The sequence below is a fragment of the Macaca thibetana genome, chromosome 10 (genome assembly GCF_024542745.1).
Source record: "Macaca thibetana thibetana isolate TM-01 chromosome 10, ASM2454274v1, whole genome shotgun sequence".
Classification (NCBI taxonomy): Eukaryota; Metazoa; Chordata; class Mammalia; order Primates; family Cercopithecidae; genus Macaca; species Macaca thibetana.
Genome location: NC_065587.1, coordinates 25,237,848 through 25,262,293, shown reverse-complemented (window position 1 = coordinate 25,262,293; position 24,446 = coordinate 25,237,848). Strand labels below are relative to the sequence as shown.

The window sequence follows — 24,446 nt, the reverse complement described above, 5'->3', positions numbered from 1 at the left end:
TTGGTTGTTCATATCTTGAACACAATACAGTCATATAGGTTTAAATGACAAGACTTGGAAAATCAAATTCCCCACTAAAAGGCCTATATATTTGGCATTCTTTAGATGAGGTGGTTTCACCTCCTCCCAAAAGCCTTTTCCATCCTGTGTTTTTTATAGAGGTGGCAGTGGTTTACAAGGACAGTCAGATTCTTCAGTGACTAAGTGCTTTTCATGTTTCTGTGAATTACAAGAAATAGGAAAGAATGTCATTGAGTAATATATTGGTTTTAATAAATGAAAATAATCAACTCATCTTTTTCCTGGACAAGTTGGTCATTTAAAGGGAGGTAAGTTGACTTTGGCATTTTATGATAGTGTTTATGCAAAATGAATTTGATTATTCGGCAGAGCAAATGCCGATTTGGCTCTTAGAGCCTTTAGATAGTAACAAACTGGGTGTTACCTTTCTGTGACAATAATTAGATGGACTTTCATAAAATGTAATACCTGTCTGGATAGTAGTGGGTTATAAGCTTGGGTTATGGAGTTCATTGACCTGACCTGGCTTTGAGTCCCAGGACCGCAGCTGGAGGACCTTGGGTAAGCTTCTCCACCTTCCTAACTTCAGTTTTCTCATCTGCAAAGTGGAGACGACACTGCGCGCTCCCTCAAAGGGAGGTCTTGAGGATTCAGTGAGAAGGGCACACACGGGTTGCGTTGTACGAGGCCCGCCCATCACTGTGCTCCACAAATGTTAGCTATTATCACACATCTTACAGTCAGAAAGTACAATGTCAATATCTGCTTTCTGTTGCTTCCATGATACTTGAGTGTCAGAATTTCAGTTTTCATCAGACTTTGCCATGGTACGTAGACAGCCTCATGGTCAATTACATTTAACATTGCTAAACTATACCTCATAATACATGGGTGTTACAAATCTGATTTTAGCTTCTACTATAACATAAATAACATTGAAAAAACATTGTTCCAGTGGAGATACAAAGACCACTAGGATTCTTTTCATACCTTCAAAAAACACTCAATTTAGAAGCAATTTCTTTCATATATCTTTTAAAAAACACTTTACCGAGTTGTTTTGTTTGTTAAAAACATAGTCAAGGCCGGGCGCGGTGGCTCAAGCCTGTAATCCCAGCACTTTGGGAGGCCGAGACGGGTGGATCACGAGGTCAGGAGATCGAGACCATCCTGGCTAACACAGTGAAACCCCGTCTCTACTAAAAAAAAAAAAAAATACAAAAAAACTAGCCAGGCGAGGTGGCGGGCGCCTGTAGTCCCAGCTACTCGGGAGGCTGAGGCAGGAGAATGGCCTGAACCCGGGAGGCGGAGCTTGCAGTGAGCTGAGATCCGGCCACTGCACTCCAGCAAGGGGGACAGAGTGAGACTCCGTCTCAAAAAAAAAAAAAACATAGTCAAAATAATTTTCTGGCTAAATGGATATAGAATGGGTATTATTCTTATTTCAGAGGTGAAGAGAATATTATAATGTTTATTAAAATAGTGTCTTAATACAATTCTATGTATTCTGTACCATCAGAGCATAATGACTAAGTATAAGTAAAAAGTATGTGTCTGAATGTCCTGTTTACAGAGGTACATTAACCAATAAAGTCAGTTGAAGTTCATAGTAAAACAAAACTTTTTAAAGTAAATACAAATGCTTTTTATTACATTCTTTTTGTTGTAAGATTGCCTTTAGAAGTAAGTAAGTGGGTAGGTCCATTGGTGGCGGGCTTGGGAGGGGCCCTGGCTTGTGCTTGGGTGCTTCTAAAATGCACTGGGCCCTGAGCTCGGCTCTCAGCATTCTTAATCTTACCGAATTCTCACAACAGCCTTGCAACTTAGATACGACTGTTCTCTTTTACAGATTAAGGGAACTGAGGATCAGAGAGGGAAAGTAGTCTGATCCTGATGTCACTGTTGAACTCTGGCTTTCATACGCCTTAGCAGGCCTGCTGCAGTTCCTTCTATTGAAAAGGGGCAGCGTGGTAGATTCTGTGTAGTCTTAGAAATTCCCAGTGACACTCATCTTTCACTTTATTAGCAGAATGTAGGGATGTTTGATAAAATGTGAAAGAAAAATATTAATTGACATAATAGCTTTTATAAATAGAAAAATCTGTGATCTATAAATGTAGCCTTTTGTTAGATCTTTGAACATTTGAACCTATTTCGTCTCTTGACTCTTTTGAACCTCTTGAGACTTGTTGAGGACTTGGCTAAGATAGATGTTGTGTGTTTCCTGGAATCATAGGATTTCAGAGCTGGAAGGAACTTCAGAGAGAGATAATTTAGCTTCCTCTTTCACCACGAAGGGGACAAAGTCCATATGGTTTTTGCAACTAGCTGTGGTGCCTTCCCCAGGACAGGGATAGTTCTGCAAGTTGGCGTAGACTGGCTCACCCCCCACCACTACCCCCTACCCCATGTTGCCCTCCAGGCTAGCGTCCTTTCTGCTTGCAGGAAGCAAGGCTCCCAGAAGGACTGCAGCTGCCTCCCAGCCCATGTTTGGTTCCTGTGGCTTCTGCAGACTTCCTATTCTCGTCGCTTGGTTTGTACTGTTCCATGATGTAGTTTTTCTTTTCTTTTCTTTTTTTTTTTTTTTTTGTAAACTTTCAGAATGATCTATGAAGACATAAAAAAAGTTTAAATTTGGATCATTCAATGAACCAAGGGTGCCAAAATGTTTCCTGAAACTATCTAATTGACTCTGGGCTGAACTGTGAAATATTGGCACTTTATATTTTTATAGTTCTTGATTTTAAAAGTTCATCACATGGGAAAGGAAAGCTGATGCTGTTTCTTCAGTAATGGGTAAAGTGGCCTGAAGTTGAAGTAGATGGTAGTTGTCCTCCAGGAGGGCAAGAGCGCTGTGTATGTGAACCAGGAACCCTCGCCTTAACCCCAGTTTAGCCATGGACCTTCTCAGAGACCTTGGGAGTGCACTGCCTGCAGTCCGGTAGCCTTACCTGCAAGATGAGGAGTGGGATTGGATCAACTCTCCCCTGTGGGTATCTCTATGACTCTAAGAGATAGAAAATCAATAAATAAAACAGCTAATTAAAAAAAAATTTCATTTCATGGACCTATTAGCTTTGAGTTTTTAAAACTCAGTGCAGATTACAGATGCTTGTATTAGCCTACAAGTTGTGCCACATAACTTGTGGGGCCCAGTGCAACATGAAAATGCAGGGCTCCTCATACAAAAATGATGAAGAATTTCAGAAATGGCAACAACAGAGCTTTAAACCCAGCACCAGACTTTTCCGAGTCACACCTCTGTGAAGCAAGCCCTGCTCAGGGAGTAAGTGTCTGTAACTTGCCAGGAGTCATATTAGGTAGTAGGAATATAGTGGCAAACAGGGCAGACCTGTCTGTGTTGTCTTCATGGAATCAAGTGGTATAGATAAATATTGACGAATCCATTAGTGAATATTAGACAAGCACAGAGAAGGGCAGGTACCAGACGTGATGCTATGGGGAGTGCATAATTGGGAACTTCGCTTAACCTGAGTCTCACTGGTTTGTGTTTTTTTGATACGTTCCGATTCATTCAGTGTGGAATTTCTTTTCCATCTCTTCCAGCCATACATAGAAGAAATTTGTGAAAGTCTTCGAGGCGACATTTTTCAAAAATTTATGGAAAGGTATGAAACTTTATGCATGTATACACACAATTTTTTATTGTGTATGTGTACCTCATCTTATGCTATAAATGCTGACCTTAGAATGTGTGTTAATCATTCAGCAAGTATTCATTGACCACATACAATGTGCCAGGCTTTGTGTTCAGCTGTTTCCTCAGTACTTTACATTATAACTTTAGGGTTTGTCTATCTTAACATCTCTTTGACCTTCAATTTCTTAGCTTCAATATAGTCTAAAATATACACTGAGGAACCTCAATTTTAAAAAGTATCTTATTGGGAGACCTTTGCTAATAATGCAAACTTGACTATAATTTATTGGATTCATTTGCTTGGATTTTGGAAACATGTCTCCCAAAGTAGGACAAGCCTGAACTTGTTGAAAAGTGGCAGCGTGGTAGATTCTGTGTAGGAGATTTATGTGGGATTAGAATTTAAGGACATAGGTCAATGTCTGTTTATAATCGTGTACATCATTAAATACCTAATAAATATGTCCCTTGGTTACTCAAACTATAGAACATGTTTATCATGTAATATTCTGAAACTTTTTAGTGACACCTATAAAAATGTCCAGTTCATACGCTTTTCAGGCACCTACTGGTCAATTCTTCAGTTTTTGAGTATGTCTCTGTGACAATGCACCACTGAAATTGGACCTTCTAAAACAGAATCTGCATTGCCACTGACTTTACGTTATGAGCTTGGCTAATTTCTAGACAATATACATGATGATGATATCTCATGCTAGAGCTTTCTGCAGCTGCTCAGTAATTGCCCTTTAAGAACAATCGCTACTTTACTGTAGTTTTCTTCTCCACAAATTCACAGAACTAAAGCAATTAAAAAGAAAGTTGTGTCGCAATTCTATTGGAGTTCAAGAGATAATTTTATCCTGGAGTAGAGTCAGTATGTTGGGAAACTAATATTCATACAAATGACCGCTGTCTTCTGAGTAGTAGCAGGAGCTTTGCCAAAAAGCGCCCGCATCAAATGGAAAGGGTGGGCTGCTGGCTCAGGGCCGAGTTGCAGCCAACTCCTGAGCCATCTCCGTGGCTGTTGGTCCTAAAATCTGACCTTTCCCAACTCTTGGGTAAACCTAACTTTTGTGTGATCCTTAGGGGAGAAAGGAGAGAGAGGAAGGTAGTTAAAAGTGGGGATGAGGTTCTCCCATGGATATTTTATAACTTTGCCATGCATCCTTTCGCTTGAAACCAGGCTCACAGATAATAGTGATTTTCACTCCTTGAGCCAGTCATTTCGTATGCTTGCAATAAATGCAAATGACGCTGTTTGCATTTTAGGCAAGCAGGCACACGGGATTTTCTGCAGCCATTACAATTTTCTATGAATAAATTATTTTTAAAGTTGATGTGTTAATTTCTATCAAATTAGAAAAAAAATTCATGTCAGGTGATACATTTGGAGCTTTGATTTTGAAAAGCACAGGGACTCCATCAATATGGTCATGTAGCCTTTGACCTCATTGGGACTGGGCACATGCAGGGCGCCATGGAAAAGGCGATTTTTTTCCATGACCACCCTGAGTCTGATGGTAAAGAGGCAGCCATCAGCAATGCAGGGCCGTGTGCAATGTCTTCCCACCTTCCCTGAGGTCCAAGCAGGGCTATGGGGCTGAGTTACAGGTGAGGCAGAACTGGAGAGGGCAGTGGAGGCTTTCTGTCTTCTAGCTGAGAGCTTTGTGCCTCATTCAGGCAGTGAACTTCAGTAGCTCAGCAGGACAACGACTGAGTCAGGAATCAGAGTTAAAAACACTTCTTCTACTCCACCCTTACTGCATCCCAGGCGTTTCCATGTCTTTAACCTCTGATCTTCTCTCCAAGATCCTTTTAAGTCATCTGCAAGGGTTCTAGCTACCTGAAGCCCTGTAATTGTCTGGGCTCTTTCGTTTGCCACAGTTCCCCTCCTGTCAAAGTGTCCCACTCAGTAACCAGGCATTGGTTGGGAATAGCACTCAGATAACCCCCGTGGAGACAGAACTGAGCCTAGATACTCAGGGCCATCTGTACTTCCTAAAGAGGAACTTGTTACAGCAAATCCATTCTTAGTGGGCAAAATATGTGGGCACTTCTCTCTTCCTTGTTTGTTAACCCTCCTCAGCTAGTTGTAAAATGTGTCAGATTTCCATCCCTGTCACCAGCTCTGGACTCCAGAATCTGTGAGAAAACAGGTATGAGCTAGCCCAACAAACCAAGTGAATTTCAAAGACCTGTCATAGATTTATAAATGCAGAGTGCACCCAAATGTGCTTTTGCCTTTTGCATGCACCATGCTTTTAAAAAATAGGTTGAAATAACTCTTAGAAACTCTCAAAACATAATTTTAATTCACCAACTTCATCAGACATGTTAGGAGGATCAGTGAAACACTCTTTGTGAGTCATTTTAGATTAATTGAAAAAAAGATGCTATTGTAATTGCAACTGTTCCTCTGCTTTTGATTTTTAATTTGATTATTAGCCTCAGAAATATTTGTTACAGATCCTTATTTTTTAAAAGGTCTACTGGTTGGGTGTGGTGGCTCACCCCTGTATTCCCAGCACTTTGGGAGGCTGAGGCAGCAAGGATTGCTTCAGGCTAGGACTTCGAGACCAGCCTGTACAACATAGCAACACCCAATGTCTTCAAAAATAAAAATTAAAAACTAATAGCTGAGTGTGGTGGTGTGTACCTGTAGTCCTAGCTACTTGGGAGGCTGAGGCGGGAGGATCACTTGAACCTAGGAATTGAGGGTTGTAGTGAGCTAGGATTGCACCACTGCACTCCAGCCTGGGACACAGAGTGAAACCCTGTCTTCAAAAGAAAAAAAAAAAAAATTGTAAAGCTCATTAAATGAAGCCCCTAGGGAACTGTGATATTTGGATGTCTTTAAGGCATTCCAGTATGATGCTGATATTACCTGTAACTGCCTTCCTCCCTTCCTCCCTCTCTCCCTGAATCCTGTGTCTGTGTAATGAATCATGCCAGGGGCAAAATGAGATCGAACCATCACCACAATGTTCTCTACTTTTAAGAAGTATTCAATCGCCAGGCGCGGTGGCTCACGCCTGTAATCCCAGCACTTTGGGAGACCGAGGTGGGTGGATCACGAGGTCAGGAGATTGAGACCATCCTGGCTAACATGGTGAAACCCTGTATCTACTAAAAATACAAAAAAAAAAAAAAAAAAATAGCCGGGTGTGGTGGCAGGTACCTGTAGTCCCAGCTACTCGGGAGGCTGAGGCAGGAGAATGGCATGAACCTGGGAGATGGAGGTTGCAGTGAGCTGAGTTCGCACTACTGCACTCCAGCCTGGGTGACTTTTTTTTTTGAGACTCTGTCTCAAAAAACAAAAACAAAAACCAAAAAAAAAAAAAAAAAAAAAGTGTTCAATCTAGAATGCATTTATTTTGAAAATAGTTTAAAAAACAAACACCTGGCCGGGAGGGTGGCTCATGCCTGTGATCTCAGCACTTTGGGAGGCCAAGGCGGGTGGATCGAGACCATCTTGGCTAACATGGTGAAACCCTGTCTCTACCAAAAAATACAAACAATACAAAAAAAAAAAATTAGCTGGGTGTGGTGGCGGGCGCCTGTAGTCCCAGCTACTCGGGAGGCTGAGGCAGGAGAATGGTGTGAACCTGGAAGGCAGAGCTTGCAGTGAGCGGAGTTTGTGCCACTGCACTCCAGTCTGGGGACATAGCAAGACTCCGTCTCAAAAAAACAAAAAACAAAAAACAGAAACAAAAAAAACCCACCTTACAGATATGTTGCTCATTAATAAAAAATGTGATCAAAATGTCTTTTTAAATAGATACAGGATATATCTTTTTCCTCATGGATAAAGAAAACACTCATCAAGCAGTTGAGTGAATTGTGGGAGCATGTCATTGTGGCGAACTTACTGCCTCTTGGGATTCTAGACTGAGGGTTTCTCTTCTATGCTACCTGTGTCTTTGAGAGGCAGTACTAAATCTTGATTAAGACGATACATTAGATTCTTTTGGTCTGGGTTCAAATTCCACTGTCCCACTCTGTCACTGTGTGACCCTGGCCAAGCCTCTGAACATTTTGATGCCTTGGTCTCAGCTGTAAAATGGGGATCATAATAGTACCTGGCTGTAGAGTCGGTAGGAGGAATACATGAGCAGGCCTGGCACGTGGCTACTCTTAGAATTATTGTAAACATTAATTTTTTGTCTTAGAGCTGTGCTCTAAAAGCCATGGCTGTCCAATATGGTAGCCAGTAGCCAAATACAGCTATTGAACACTTCAAATGTGACAAGTCTAAATTAAAATGTGCTTTTAAGTACAGAATACAGATCAGATTTCAAAGACTTAATATAGTAACAAGAATGTAGAATATCTCATTAATTAATATTGATTTCATGTTGAAATAATTTTTAAATATATTGGGTTACCTAAAGTATATTATTAAAATTTACATTATATGTGTGGTTCATATTATCTCCCTATTGGTCTGTGCTTATTCAGATAAAAGTGTTACCATAGCCTATGACAATTAAGAAGAAACATGAGCTCTTTCATCTGAATCATGAAATAAAGCCATGAATACTGGTAAATGCTCTGTGAAAAAGGGTTTAAGAAAACGTACTTTATTTGACAAGCTACCCAAGAATGCCGTTCTAGTCTGTCTTACAGTGTTGTTTTGTAAATCCAGTTAATTTAATATTTAACTTTTTACTAATTATTTTATTCTCTTTTAGTGACAAGTTCACTAGATTTTGTCAGTGGAAAAACGTTGAATTAAATATCCATGTGAGTATCACTCTTTTCTTTTTTCTTTTTCTGAAATAAAAACTTCCTCTGGCTTAACCTCATGAGAAAATACTTGATTCTGGAACGTACTCCCAGAGGGTCCACTGCCCACACAGATGTCTCTCTTCAGCTTTAAGTACTAAGCACTCACCCTCCCATGCTTCCTTATAAACAATTGGAGCTTTAATTCGTTTTCATATTCAGATGAGAATGTGCTTATTTATGTAAGAAAGGATATTTTAAGCGGCAATTGACTCTTTAACAAAAATAGTAAAAACACAAATCTTTTACTTAATGTAAGTCCTTCATGTCCTTGCCTTCTGCCGTTCTGGTAGAGTTCCTTTTCTTTTTCTTATTATTAGATGTAGTAATACAAATTGAGTGTCATAATAAAAATAATGACGTCTTTTATCAGACCGAGGCTTCATCTTCTTTTTTATCATTTTGAGAGTGATAAAAGCAATCTTCCAATCCAGGCCACGTTCTAACACGTCATCTCCTTAGTGTTGCATCTACTTTAAGTTTTCAATTTCAATAATTCTTATTGCATCATCCTTATTGCAGTTTGAAAATGCCCACATTTCTTTGCACAGTCTTTCTTACCTTCTGTTTTACAATCTCCCTTCTCATAGGCTTGCAATTGGGCAAAACAATCAACTGGAATTTTTTTTTTTTTTTTTAGATTTTTACTTGAATGGTATTGTTGGAAGAGCAGTTTTGTTTTTTTAAAAATATTTTTAAAAATATTTGCTCTTTTTAATCTTCACTAAAAGGCCAAGAAATGATCTTTTTTTTTTTTTTTTTAAATTTCTAACCTCCTTTCCCCATGATATTTCCTGGAAGGATTTAGAAGCAAGAGGCAATAACACATACCCTAAAAACCCCTTATCTCTGCTCTGGTTCTTTCATATGCTTCTGCCTCGGGAGACCCTGTGACCCTGTGTCCTTGTGGACTCTGAGAATCAAACGTGAATTCTGTGGCCCAAATGCAGGTTTCTATACGATGTTTAAGGTTGTTTGGGGGAACCCTTAAAGAATCCCACCTTTAATTTTCCAGGATATGTAAAGTAATAGGTACTTGCTATTGTCTTATGACCTCTTATGTGAAATGTCAGATTCACTATCTGTCTTTGTGCCATTTCACATTATTAAATCTAATGATGAAGTGGGGCATTACTGAGATATTATTGACTGAAGGAAAGTGCTTATGAATACAGCCTCTGTATATACTTTACTCACATTTAGCCTTGTTTCACGCTCACATGGCCAGCATGAGTTCTCTCTATTCACTAATGTTATCAATAACAACTTCACATGGCCTGCATCTGTTGGGTTTCCTGATCATATGGCCTCGTATCATAAACACATAGATGCCCCTGACATGGACTCTCATTTTTCAACTCTGATAGTTCTTGGAAGCACTGGATTGTTCCCAGACATTAGGCTTTGGAGTAGCTAAGGCTACTTTTCATTTTGATTAGACATTTTACATTCACTTGTCTTCAAGATATACATATTGTAATCTGGGATTCGTGAGAATGGAGAAACAGTTCGGCTTGGTTCCACTCCATCATCTTCCCTCGTGCCTCCATTTGGTGCCTCGTTTATCCTGGAGGTGGAGCTGAGGGAGTCTGTGGAAAATCTTGCTCCTGGGGCATCTCATCCTTCAGCTTAAAGACTCAGTCATGAAAAGGGTAGATCCCTAAGTCAGATTGCTATTTTAATTACTGTCTATGTTTTGCATGAAAAAATATTTAAAACACCATAGCTTTATGTAATCTTATGTTTTCATTTTGTGTTTGGATTTCCCAGTTGACCATGAATGAGTTCAGTGTGCATAGGATTATTGGACGAGGAGGATTCGGGGAAGTTTATGGGTGCAGGAAAGCAGACACTGGAAAAATGTAAGCTTTCAGTGTTCGTATGTTTTACTGGCACTATTAAGATTTTAATATTTGCATGAAAAGAAAATTCCTGTAGAGAAACATGGAAGCCTATGACATTGCTTTTGAAGTACTTTACCTCCAAAAGAAATTAAGCTGTAGGCCGGGCACAGTGGCTCACGCCTGTAATCCCAGCACTTTGGGAGGCCGAGGCGGGTAGATCATGAGGTCAGGAGATCGAGACCATCCTGGCTAGCATAGTGAAACCCCATCTCTACTAAAAATACAAAATATTAGCCGGTGTGGTGGCGGGCCAGCTACTTGGGAGGCTGAGGTGGGAGAATGGCATGGACCCAGGAGGCGGAGCTTGCAGTGAACCAAGATCACGCCACTGCACTCCAGCCTGGGCAACAGAGTGAGATCTGTCTCAAAAAAACAAAACAAAACAAAACAAAACAAAACAAAAATTGACCATTGCTGAATTCACAATTCCTAGCTGCTAAATATATACATATGCCCCCATTATCAGTCATAATAAAATTTATTTATATTCATCTGCCTTATCATTTATTTCACTGGGATTTGTATCCATTTAATGATACAAATCTCTTAAGTATTGCTTGATTTCATTTTCACAATACATGCAAAATAAAAATACTTCTTGCATGGCGCTTGGGTGCTACTCTGCTTCTTTCAAACATGGCCTAAATATTCAGAAACTTGCCCCAGTATGATGTATATTGTTTAAATTAGTCTAGATATATTTGCAGCATAGATTTTTCAATAAATTTATGTTTCTAGGTATGCAATGAAATGCTTAGATAAGAAGAGGATCAAAATGAAGCAAGGAGAAACATTAGCCTTAAATGAAAGAATCATGTTGTCTCTTGTCAGCACAGGAGTAAGTATTCCATTTCCGGCATTTCTTTTAAAAATGTTTTGTTTGTTTTATAGCAGGATGATTTATTATTTTTCCTTCTAGCTGATTATAAGGCCTGCGAGTTCTTGGGTGGGTTAGAATCTGATAGTATCTCTTTATTTGATTTTGCAAGTTAGAAGAACACTAGCCAACTCCATTATGCACACGCATGGCTTCTCCCTTTAGTGTCTATTTATTTGTCCTTGACTTCCTTCTTTGCAGAATATGGTAGTGGAGATGGCAGAAAATAATGATAACCAGAAAAATCACTGGAATATAGTCAAGCCTTGACTAAACGACTGGCAAGAAGGACTAACCTAGAGAGGAGAAGTAAGAGAAAAGTGGCTTCTGTCCTTCAGAAGCAAATCGAGAGAAGCGACTTGGATTAGTCACATCTGAATTGTCCTTTTGAGATTGTCCCTAGTCAGTGTTTCCCTGGAAGGTGACTGGTACCTGCCAGTACCTACCTGCTACTCTGATTATCAGCCTTTCCATTTCTAGCACCGTATTTCTACTTACTGGACAATTTCTTTGTATACTAAGCTATCATTTTTAGCTCAACATGTGTGACCCCACTTTTACCCTACATCTTCTTACTAAATAGCTGCCCATTCCAATTTCTTTTTCTGTTAATGGTATTACCTAAGATGAAAACCTCAGCATTTATGTGTCTGTACAGATGCCAGTGTAAGTGAAGACACATCCAAAAACCCATCCTCCCAGTACCCTGTTCCTGCGCGTGTGCACTGGCATGGCTGGGACCTGGTGTTCAGAGTGGGTTAGGGAGTCAGGACAGAGAGGGAGAGGCATGGGGTGAGCGAGCGTGGAGGGGCCAGACACTAACTGTGTACCCCACATGTGAATGAAACTGTAGATACTCCAGCCAGGAAGATTTATATTCAGTGAGAAATGTGAGGGACTTCCAGATCCCATGGCTGGATTCTAAATAAGGTCTTCACCAAAAGGATCTGCAAAAACCAAAGTTTAGTGGCTAATGAAAGAATCCCTTTATTTTATTTTATGTATGTATGTATGTATGTATGTATTTATTTATTTGAGATAGAGTCTTGCTCTGTCACCCAGGCTGGAGTGCAGTGATGTGATCTCGGCTCACTGCAAGCTCCGCCTCCCAGGTTCAGGCCATTCTCCTGCCTCAGCCTCCCGAGTAGCTGGGACTGCAGGCACCCGCCACCACGCCTGGCTAATTTTTTTTGTATTTTTAATAGAGATGGGGTTTCTCCGTGTTAGCCAGAATGGTCTCGATCTCCTGACCTTGTGATTCTCCTGCCTCAACCTCCCAAAGTGCTGGGATTACAGGTGTGAGCCACCGCGCCCAGCCAAAAGAATTCCTTTCAATTGCTGAGCAAGTAACCTGAGACCCAGAGAGGTTAATTTCCTTCCCCAAATCTCTAGACTTTTTGGCCAGTACTCCTATTATCATCACTTTATAGACTGTATGTTTTTCATTTATCATCTGTATTTATTGTATTATAGTTTATATTATTCTATTGTTAAAGTGTTTCTAGAAGAGGTATTTGCTCTTGAAGCAAAAGAATAGCGTAATGTCGCTAAGTTGTAACAAATGGAAACCCCATAGCCATAAATAATTTCTAATTATGTGCCTTGACTTCCCACTGTATGGGCATTAAGCATTTCAAATAAGAGTTGCTTTGTGTGTATGACCAAGTTTTTAACTGATGAGAATGGAAACCAACATCCTGCATACTCTGTTGGAATCAGTGTGAATGGCATTGGCTTTTAATTTCTATTGGAAATGTCTGTATCCTAAATGTCAGACGTGGATGTGAGTACTGGATGAAGATTATAAGTGGTTATTAAAATATTAATTTTCAGTGAGTTATCTCAAAGCCTTGGATATTTATTCTCAAGAAGGCCTATAGAAAAAAAAGTTTTAATATTGGAAAAACATAAGTATAATTTTCATGTAGTATTTTTATATTGATTTGACTCTCAGGTGAGAGGAGATGTGGTTAAGTAGCTGTGTAGTTTCTCACTGGTGTAACCCTAAGAAATTAGGGTTATTTGAGGCTATCACTTTGAACTAATTTAAAAGAATTATTTGTATTTTATTTAGATATCAAAACTATACGGGCCGGTCGCGGTGGCTCAAGCCTGTAATCCCAGCACTTTGGGAGGCCGAGACGGGCAGATCAAGAGGTCAGGAGATCGAGACCATCCTGGCTAACACAGTGAAAGCCCGTCTCTACTAAAAAAATACAAAAAACTAAACGGGTGAGGTGGCAAGCGCCTATAGTCCCAGCTACTCGGGAGGCTGAGGCAGGAGAATGGCGTAAACCTGGGAAGCGGAGCTTGCAGTGAGCTGAGATCCGGCCACTGCACTCCAGCCTGGGCTACAGAGCGAGACTCCGTCTCAAAAACAAACAAACAAAAAAAAAGATATCAAAACTATATGATACTTTTAAAATTTATAAGTGCATAATTTAACCAAAATAATTACAGTAAAGTTATTTGGAATTGTTTTTGCTAATCAAGGCATACTTTCTATAGTTTTTAGTAAAACATAGTTGAAAATACCCTCATTAGGCGAAGCTTTTGATCAGCCTATATCGGCAGGCTTTCCTGTGTTGTGGGTATGTAACTGAAATGCATTAATTCACCACAGTTTTCTTTTTACTGGAAGTTTTTTGTTTTGTTTTGTTTTTAAATCTCAACTTAAGTATCCCACCCATCTCCCCAAAAGACAGTAGGAAGTGCTGTTCCGGTTTTCTTCTGTAATTCTCAGATGGCAAAAAAGGAAATATGCATGTTCGAGAACCAGCATAAGCGTGTCCACAGCTGTGAAGAGCAGTCAGCAATTCATCCAGTCAATCATTTAGGTTCCTCAGAAGTGTGACTCATTTATTCCTTGAACCACAGTTGAATGTCTAGGTTCAACCAGGCACTCTGCGGCAAGCTGGGGCTCCCAAAACCTGACTGTGGTCCCAGTTCTTAGTTCTTACAGAGCTGCACAGAAAGCGAAAAGATATTATTCAAATGATGATGGGAATGTATGGACAACTGGGACCTGTGGCAAGAGCCATGGAAGACAGGCACACGGTGCTCAGAAGGCCTTTTGCCAGGTGGAGATGGGGTCAGTGAATGCCCTTCTGAAGTTGGAGGAGCCAGTGCACGTCTGAGCCCAGGCACATGAGGTTGGGGGAATCAGATAAGGGGCCAGGTCTGCGGTGGTAGGAGGAGGCGTGCAAGAGAAAGCTGGAGAGAGACATGAAGGCCAGGCCAGACCATGAAGGGCATCGCAGGCCGATCTTGAGGAGCCTAAATGATATGACCGCAGTTAGAAACCAAGTGTTTTAACTAGAGAGAGACCATAATCAGCCTTGCAATTCACAAAGATTGCTCCGACTGCAGTGTGGAGGATTGTCTTTTCTTTTTTTTTGAGAAGGAGTCTCGCTCTGTGGCCCAGGCTGGAGTGCAGTGGCGCCATGCGCAATCTTGGCTCACTGCAAGCTCCGCCTCCCAGGGTCACACCATTCTCCTGCCTCAGCCTCCCAAGTAGCTGGGACTACAGGCGCCCACCACCATGCCCGGCTAATTTTTTTTGTATTTTTAGTAGAGACAGGGTGTTACCGTGTTAGCCAGGATGGTCTCGATCTCCTGACCTCGTGATCCACCCACCTCAGTCTCCCAAAGTGCTGGGATTACAGGCGTGAGCCACCGCGCCTGGCCAAGGATTTTCTTAACGACTTCATGGTCCTGTTTTATCACAGTTTTTTTATGGCGAGTTCCTGCAAAATGTAAGCTGTTTTGTTCACTGTTGGTAGGAAATCAAAGAAGACAGTTCCTTGCTCAAGAGTTTTACTTAATGGTCTACTTCTAAAAATCCACTTTTATTCTGACTTGTAATCAAGGCAGGCCCTCTTATCCATAATTATCCTTGGAACTATATCCCACCATTCATTAAATTGCCACTTATTTTTTCATATTGGTCAGTATTCGATTGTGTCCTGGACTCCACATGAAACCCATTATAGTGTCTGTTCAGCACCCCGAGAGGTGAGGGTTGCAGTCACTGATTTCTGTAGAGATAACCAAATCTGATTCCTTCACCTGGATGTTTATTTTACATTGAGTCAAAGATAAATATAGTTGGACATTAGTTAAAGCATGTACTTGGTAATTAAAACAGCATTTATTTGGTAATGACTAGACAGTAAGAGAAATAGCTGAGCTCCATTCTGACTTGTGCAGAGGTGACTGGATGTTTTAAAGGGACAGTGGCTGGTGGAGTGCAATGGGGAGTGGAGCAGAGTCAAGGAAGTGAAGAATTTTACAATGCAGGAAGGGGTGTGGTCCATATGGGACCCATGTTGGTTTGCTAACTGGGACTTATCCAGGTTAGACTCCTACCCTCCCATGGAGGCTGGAAGACAGGGGCTCTCTCTTTGAGTGTTGGCTGGAACAAATAAAAATTCTTTGGGAAGCCTTGATTTCTCCGAGGCAGGCATTTTAAGGGGGGCTGAACCTCCTAGGGATGTGGTCTTGAGCTGTTAGCTTTAACAATGCAACTTCTGTTTACAGATTCTATTGAAATTTGAACATTTTCTTTGGAATTTAATAATTTTGTATGTGTGTGTTTGTTAAGAAAGAGGATATAGATAATCTAAGCCATTTTAAAAACTGAATCAGTTTAGTGACAAGTATACACTATATATAAAGAATCTAAGTGGATTTCATAGATAAAATAGATATAAATAGAGCTAATAGATCTAACATAGCACTGATGAATTTTCATAAGGAAATACACGCATCTCTGGCACCCAGATCAAGAGACGGAGAGTTACCAGTATTCTAGAAATCTCTTTGTGCCTCTCTCAGTCACTAACCCCGCGCCCAACTTAACACTATCCAGATTTCTAACAGCATAATTTAGCTTTGCAAATTGTGTTTGAACTTTATAAATGTGCTCTTTTGTGTCTGGCTTCTCTCACTCCATGTTGCTTATGAGATTCATCTGTGGTGTTGCCCATGGCAGTAACTCCCTCCTGTAGCTGTGTGGAGAGGTCAGAAAGCCAGGTGTGGCTCAGGCCAAGTCTAGCTTGTTGGCCTTATTTTGTACAGCCCATGACCTAAGAATGGTTTTTACATTTTTAAAAGATTGTAAAGAAAATAAGCAAAGAATAATAGATGACAGGGATTGTATGCAGCCTGCAAGGCCTAAAATACTTGCTTTTTAGCCCTTTGCAGAAAACATTTGCTGATCCGTGCTCTATATAGCATTCTAGTGTATAAATATACCATACTATCCATTCTACTGTTGGTAGACATTGGGGTTATTTCCTGACTTGTGCTATTTTGAATGATGCTGTTTTGAATATTCTTGTGCAGGTATCTTGGTGCACATAAGTACAGACTGCTATTAGATGTCTACCTGGGAGTGAAATCACTGAGTCAGAAAGTTTGCGAGTGACACTCAGCCTTGGTAGATACCACCAAATGGGTTGCTAAAGTGGCTGCACCATTCATTGTACACTTCCAGCAGCCATATATGAAAGTTCCATTCACTCTATAGCTTCCCAACACTCAGTATCATCAGTGTTTTTCTTTTTAGCTGTTCTTGTGGGTTTAGTGACAGCATGTTGTAGTTTTAATTTGCGTTACCTTGGAGACATCGAGGTTGAGCATTTGTTCATTAGTTTGGGGGCTATGTGGTATCCTCTTATGTGAAATGCCTATTTTTTGGCCATTTTTCTGGGGGTTGACTGACTTTTTTAAGTTGATTTTTAAAAGTTCTTTATACATTCTAGATATGAGTCCTTTGTGTATTTATGGGTTTCATATATCTTCTCCCATCCTGTGACTTGTCTTTTTACTGTCTTAATGGTATCCTCTGATGAACAGAAGTTCTTAATTTTATTTTAGTCTAATTAACATTTTTATTGTTACTGCCTTTTGTGGCCTAATAAATCTTTACTTACCCTAAGATCATGAAGATATTCTCATTTGTTTTCTTCTGGAAGCTTTATTGTTTTATCTTTTACACTTAGATCTACATCAGCTGGAAATGACTTTAGTGTATGGTGTGAGGCAGGGGTCAAAGTTCATATTTTATTGTACAGATATTCAGTTGCTTCAGCATCACTGATTGAATAGGCCATCCTTTCCCCAGGCCCTGTTGTGTCACCTTAATAGCAATGAAATGGAAAAAGTAATCCATAATAGACCCACACATAAATGGTCACTTGATTTGTCTGTCCTTGGGCTAATACCACACTGTCTAAATTACTGTTGCTTTCTAATAAGTCTTGATATCTGGTCCTGTACATTTTCTGGCTTTGTTTATATTCGAGAATATTGGAATTTTTCTTGTCTGTTTCCATTTACATATATTTTAGAATCCACCTTGTCAATTTTCATTTCAATTAAGATTACATGGCATCTATAGATTAATATGGAAACACTGAAATCTTTACAATTGAGTTATTCAATCCTTGGTCATGATAATAGTTTTCCACTTTCAAAAGCTAATTTAATTCCATTTTTATTTTCAGTGTTTCAAAACAACACCACAAATAACATTCCTCCCTCCCTGACCTGTGCTGATTCCATCAACTTCAGAAGCAGAGATTGAAATGGATATTTGAATAGCCAGAACCAAAATGTTGACCAGCAAAAAGCCTGGCAAGATAGTGATAAGTTTCTGTATCTAGCATTTTGAAGAGGATGTAATTAGGATAGAGACGTGATTGAATCCAAGCGAGAAAGGACCTTCAAGGTCATCTGCTCCAATTATTAATGTTGTGTGTCTATGCATTTTATTATGTAACCAGCTCCATTTTACTGCGACTTTAAAAATTACCATGTAGGTGTCGGTGCTCAGTGCATGGGGTAGCAGCTTGGATAATAACCCATGGCATGTGTTGTATATTACAAAATGGTGAGAAGAGAGGCTTTTGAAGGTTCTCACCACAAATAAATGATAAATGTGTGAAGTGATGGATACACTAATGACCCTGATTCAATCGTTATACAATATAGATGTATGTCAAAGCATCAAACTGTACACCATAAATATGTACAATTGCAACGTGTCAATTAAAAAATAAAGAAATTTTTAAAATATGTAGCATGGTGTTGGCACTTTCTAGGCAGCTTTTCTCTTCTTATAAACTTTTATGTTTTCACTCTAGGACTGTCCTTTCATTGTATGTATGACCTATGCCTTCCATACCCCAGATAAACTCTGTTTCATCCTGGATCTGATGAACGGTAAGCAAAACTTGGAAAGTCTGACTGCCTTGAAAGACTTTGCCATGATGTTAAATCTTAGCATGCATTAATCTAGGCAGACTAGCAATGTGGGTCTTTCAGGTAATTAGGTTCCCCCTGAAGTTTGAGGAAACGTTTTACCCTTTAATCTTCACTGAAAATTCATTTTTAAATGTTGACTGCAACATCCTTCTCGGCCTCCCAGTCTCTTCCCAAGAAGTTGAATATTCTAGAAAAGATTCTCATAAAATACTTACAGTGAAACTTGATTTTCTGGAATGCAGCTGGCCTAGATCTTTAATTAGCTTATTTCCTGGCCCTCAACTTTTAGGAATGAAATACCTCATAAGAATATAGGCCAAAGATAGAAATGTATTTAAAAACCAACTTTGAAGGACTGACTTTGGGCCAAGTACAGATTTTAGCCCAATCTTCTGCACCTTCTAAATCTGCACTACTGTACATTGATCTTTTAAACTGTGGATGATGATTTTGAAAATGCTGGAAAACGTTTGGCTAGAAAAGGAGCTTTCTGATACTAGAAAGTGTCATGGTATATATCTAAAGTATTTTTAGTAACAAGAACTGAAATAAAGCATACAATTCACAACTCACATGCCTAGTTTTTTTTATTTTAAGTTCACTTGAAGTTTTATTATGTTCCAAGTGTTTGATTTAAAACCAGATCTACCCCAAAGCATGAAGGAATTTCACAGCATAATAACGAGCAAAAGAAGCCAAACCCAGCAGCATCTACCCTAGGTGACCCTGCTTATGTGACTGCCAAAACAGGCAAAACTAATGGATGGGGAGAGAGGGCTGAAGAGTGACCTTTGTGTGAGTGGGACTGGGGGGTAATGTCTTGACTGAAAGGGCATAGTGGTAGGGGAGCTTTTGGGATGCTGGGCATCTTTTCCATCTTGATGTGGTAGTGGTTTTACGGGAATATGTGTATGGAGAGAGAAATATGCTTGTGAAAGCAAGGGTAATAAAGTTGGATACACGCACTCATTTTTATAAATCAATAGAGGCTTCTCCCTTGTGTTATATAAAATCATTCCCTTACCCTGTTGATGGCATTCTCTGTCTCTGTAATTTCAGGCCATCTGATTATTTCCTTTCTCAAACATTTTGTTATGAAAAATTTCAAGCAGATAGCAATGTTGAAAGAATTTTCCTGGGGATACCCACCACCTGGATTTTTTATCAGTTAAAATTTTACTGTATTTGCTTTGTCAAATATCTGTCTATATGATCCATTTTTGTTGTGTTGTTGTTGTTGTTGTTGTTTTGAGACGGAGTCTCTCTCACCCAGTCTGGAGTGCAGTGGTGCGATCTCAGCTCACTGCAATCTCTGCCTTTCAGGTTCAAGTGATTCTCCTGCCTCAGCCTCCCGAGTAGCAGGGATTACAGGTGTGTGCCACCACACCTGGCTAATTTTTGTATTTTTAGTAGAGACGATTTCACCGTGTTGACCAGGCTGGTCTCGAACTCCTGACCTCAAGTGATCCACCCACCTCAGCCTCCCAAAGTGCTGGGATTACAGACATGAGCCACTGTGCCCAGCCTAGTTTTTGTTGTTGTTGTTGTTGTTGTTGTTGTTTGTCTATCCATAGAGCCATTTCCTAAGCTGTGTCTGTTGGATCACTCCATGGGTTGATTCATTTACTAGGATTTAAGTAATCAAAGCAGGTTAGCTGGTCCCATCTTGTGATAGTGGAACTAGGAGCTGAGCTGCCAGCCTGAAAATGGTGGCTTGGTTTTGCTGTCTTGTCCCTCCTGTCATTGCATTTAAATCTTCTCAATGTTTAAGTTTTCTCTATAACGTTTAAGTTGTTGCTAAACTACAGGAATGAAAGATAGGTATATAGACAAAGCAGAAGCATAGTTTCCCTTTTTCTACGGAGTCCTGATTATTTAGGATGAGAATGATTTTTGTGTCCTTTAAATTAATATGCTTTGAATTAAATTCTGAATCTGATTCCAGGGGGCGATTTGCACTATCACCTTTCACAACACGGTGTGTTCTCTGAGAAGGAGATGCGGTTTTATGCCACTGAAATCATTCTGGGTCTGGAACACATGCACAATCGGTTTGTTGTCTACAGAGATTTGAAGGTGAGGACGGTTGACGGACTCATTCTGCATAGTAGGCATTGTGTGAATGGTCCTCTAGAAGTCCCCTTCTATTTCACAGAGTCCTGTCATTTTCCTCATAGCCCTCGTCTCAGCCCTGATAAAGTCATTAGCTATATGACATTTTATCTCCTCTAGACCAGACTCTGCAGGGACGGAGCACATGTCTGTGTCTGTCATTATTATAACGCTGGTGCCTACTACAGTGCCTGCTGCAGCACATATACTAAGCCAAACATTTTCGTTGATCAGTTAATGAAAAGCAGTTTAGGCCAGGCATGGTAGCTCATGCCTATAATCCCAGCACTTTGGGAGGCCAAGGAGGGTGGATCATAAGGTCAGGAGATCGAGACCATCCTGGCTAACACGGTGAAACCCCGTCTCTGCTCAGAATACAAAAAATTAGCCGGGTGTGATGGCAGGCACCTGTAGTCCCAGCTACTTGGGAGGCTGAGGCAGGAGAATTGCATGAACCTGGGAGGTGGAGCTTGCAATGAGCCGAGATTGTGTCACTGCACTCCAGCCTGGGCGACAGAGGGAGACTCCATCTCAAAAAAAAAAAAAAAAGAAAAGCAGTTTAGGAGCCCTTTTGGTGTCACACATTTCATAATTATAATTCAGTTAATGTTCACTAAGCAACTGATTTGGTCGTGGCTCTGTAAAGGTGGACATGTACAATGATGAATAAGCAAAGAACATATATTTTATGGGGCTTAGAAGCTGGTGAGCTAAGACATAGAATGGCTGAGTCATAACTCCTCCAAGGCAAGGTCTATCAGTGAATAGTGGATTGCCGACCAGCCTGCGGAATTTCTCCCAAAGGCCACCCTCAGAGCTTTACGTTGTTTTGAGATTGTCTTAAAAATCACTGATAGAGTTTTAGATCCTTGAACTGTGTAACCTCCAACTGCTGTGCCCAGGTTTCTGTTCTTGTCCTCTGTAAGAGCTCACTCGCCTTGAAAGCAATGATATAGGAGTATTCTGAGTTTTTCCATTCCAGAACGTGGTGCTTGGTCCTGGGTTTTACACGTGGGAGGGAGATAGAAGCTGGCTCAGGACGTCCATGGTGACACTCACCTAGTTGTATGGCCAACAGCCTGCAGGCAGGCATGGAGAGAAAGGAACCTTGACAAATTAATGATTGCGCAAACATAGAAATGCGTAAATAGTAATAAGAAAAATGATGGGACTGACAATTTCCCAATAGGCAAGAAGATTCCGGGAGAATGTGTTTGCCTCTCTTTTCAGATGCCTTCTTGAATGAACCCACAGTGGCCAACTGAAATGTACAGATTATGTTCCTTCCTCTAGGGAGCTGAGATGCCGTGATTAGCTTTTGAAGATTACTTTCTAAGATATTATAAAAATTGTATTTTATTTCCAAGAATGTTTTTTTTTTTTACAAAATACTTTGTGAATTTTAAACCTTTCTGTAAGGTTACAGAATTATTATTACTCCCTTAGTTTTCCTATAAGCATAAAGAAGAAAAATGTATTTTTATTGAATTAGAAATAGCTAGACAATAGTTGGCCCTTGACATTTTATTTCCTTATGTGAGCTTTGCAGAAGAACAAAACACATGCTGAAGGCCCATGAAGCGCTATTCCAATACATTCTAATTTAAATCAATAACTGGTTTCTAATCATCTTTATGCTTTATTTTTATTTTCTAAGCTATTTGGAAGGCAGTGGTATTATTTAATTTCTATTCAAACTTAATTCTAGTCACTCATGATTATTCATGCTTCAGTTTTATAATAGCATGCCATTTATTTTTATTTCAAGCAAAACAGTAGTTGATCGCCAGCAGAAAAATATTAAGATGCCTATAATTCAATGTATATCAGAGAGACTAGATTTGTTGTTCATGATTATGATGACTAAATCTAATCTTCATGGATACATTTTATCAGAGTTGTGGTCACAATTATATTTGGTCATTTGGTAGGGCCCTACGTTAATGATGTACTAATAAGCAGAAATGACATTTATTGGGATTAGTGTGGCACTATGGAATATTTTGATTGCTTAGGTCAGTGTTGATACATTCTTGGAAGCTTCCTCTCTGTCCTGTGCTTCATGGCTTTACTCTTAGAAATCCTTGTGGTTCTCAGAAGCCCGGAAGCTGGTGTATTCACCTCCTGCCCTTGAGAGGCACGCTGTCCTTTCTGCGCAGCGGTCCTTGGTACGGGGAAAAGGAAATGCTTTTAACGCCGATGAACTGTGGTCCCGACATTCCTGTGTTACCTGCCCCATGTTTCATTTTCTAATGAGTAGAATCCTCCGCCTCTATCATTACCACTTTTCTGCCGAAGTTAAAATGAAAAATATTATTCTCAGTATCATGCCCTACTTCGATGTGATGGGATCAAGCTGTAATTTGTGTTTAGGAAGAAGCTATGATAAAATAGTAAGATATCAAGCATCCGCACTCAAAGTTCTCAAAGCCTCCATGGCATTTGGGGCACTCTTAAAGATCATTCTCTTTCTGTTTAGCCAGCAAATATCCTCTTGGATGAACACGGACACGCAAGGATCTCCGATCTTGGTCTTGCCTGCGATTTTTCCAAAAAGAAGCCTCATGCGAGCGTGTAAGTAATGCGTCAACTTTGGTTCACCATCGTTTCTCTCATGCCCCTTCAAAGGCGTGGCCATTTGTCACCGCCAGTGGTGATTCTCAGTATGTCGGGAAGATCCAACATCACAGGTTGTGGGAAAGGAGATAAGAACGGGGAGCCTTCCTCCCTGTCTGCGGAGAGCAGGAATTAACCCACAGTGGAGTTGAACCTGCTCAGGGACCAGGGTGGCCTCTAAGAAACAATCAGGACCTCAGCAAGAAACCAGAATCCATGCTGCCCGTGTGACCCTAAAAGTCAGTCAGTTACTTAGTCTGTTAGTAATCGAAGTAATAAACCCCTCAAAGCTGTCCTAAGGATAAGTGAAAGAGACTGTGCCTGGAAAGGCACCGAGGCAGCTGCGTGGATGTGGTCAAGGGAGGTCCTCGGAGCCAAGTTTCTGTCTTCATCTACTTTTCCTTCTTTTTCAAAAAGGCTTTACTTCCTTTTTTTCCCTGAAGAGAAATTAGAAATATTTCCCTCTCTCTTTTTTAATTGAAGAAACAAATCATCTGCTTGCAGTTTAGGCTTTCACTGCAGGTCATATTGTTAGAGTTGGGTCTTGCACCAGGTCCTCTACGTGATCACCCGGAGGGCACTCTTGAGGCCACAGCCCTCAGCCAGCACCTGACACCTCCGGGACACCGGACTGCTTCTGGGTGTGGCCCTGCTTGATCAGTGCAAACTGGCCCTGAACCGAGGACTTCTCTCTGTACTCAGAGTTGTTAAAAAGACAGCAGGACTAGGACAGTTTCAGCTCTGCAGAAACACCATGGAACATGCACTGGTTTTCATTTCTGTTTCTTTGGTAGGCGATGATCTGGGTGGAAAGTATGAACACATGTACAGTTTGTGGAAAAGCAGACAACTTTTGCTTTATTTTGTCTTTTTAAATGTCTCCTCCTTAGCACTGAATCTTTTAAAATTACATCTTAAGCTAACATTCATCTCTGTGTTGAATGGTCTTGAAAAAAACTCCCAGTGGTCTCATTTCATGCATCTGTGCAGAAAATAAACCACAGATCCTTCTCTTTGTGTAACTAGAAGTGGTTCTGAACTGCAATACTTTATGAAGGACTGCATTAAATCAGAATTGCCTTTTAAAGCTCTGATCAAATGTTAATAGTGAATAGCACTGTTTCTGTAAACATATTTCCCTTTTTCTACGGAATCTGGGATGTGGTGATAAAAGCATTAGCATTTTGCTAGCACTTTA

The 24,446-nt window shown here is 40.3% G+C and overlaps 1 protein-coding gene across 2 annotated transcripts in view; it reads left to right on the top strand.

Moving 5' to 3' along the window:
• GRK3 (G protein-coupled receptor kinase 3) overlaps positions 1-24,446 on the top strand; it is a 163,399-nt gene that overhangs the window by 102,672 nt on the left and 36,281 nt on the right. For both annotated transcript variants that reach the window (XM_050745912.1, XM_050745913.1), the window contains 7 exons: positions 3,589-3,650; positions 8,377-8,428; positions 10,241-10,332; positions 11,113-11,212; positions 18,400-18,478; positions 20,466-20,596; positions 23,112-23,206. In XM_050745912.1, the coding sequence (XP_050601869.1) occupies positions 3,589-3,650; positions 8,377-8,428; positions 10,241-10,332; positions 11,113-11,212; positions 18,400-18,478; positions 20,466-20,596; positions 23,112-23,206 (611 nt within the window). The remainder of the gene's footprint in view (positions 1-3,588; positions 3,651-8,376; positions 8,429-10,240; positions 10,333-11,112; positions 11,213-18,399; positions 18,479-20,465; positions 20,597-23,111; positions 23,207-24,446) is intronic.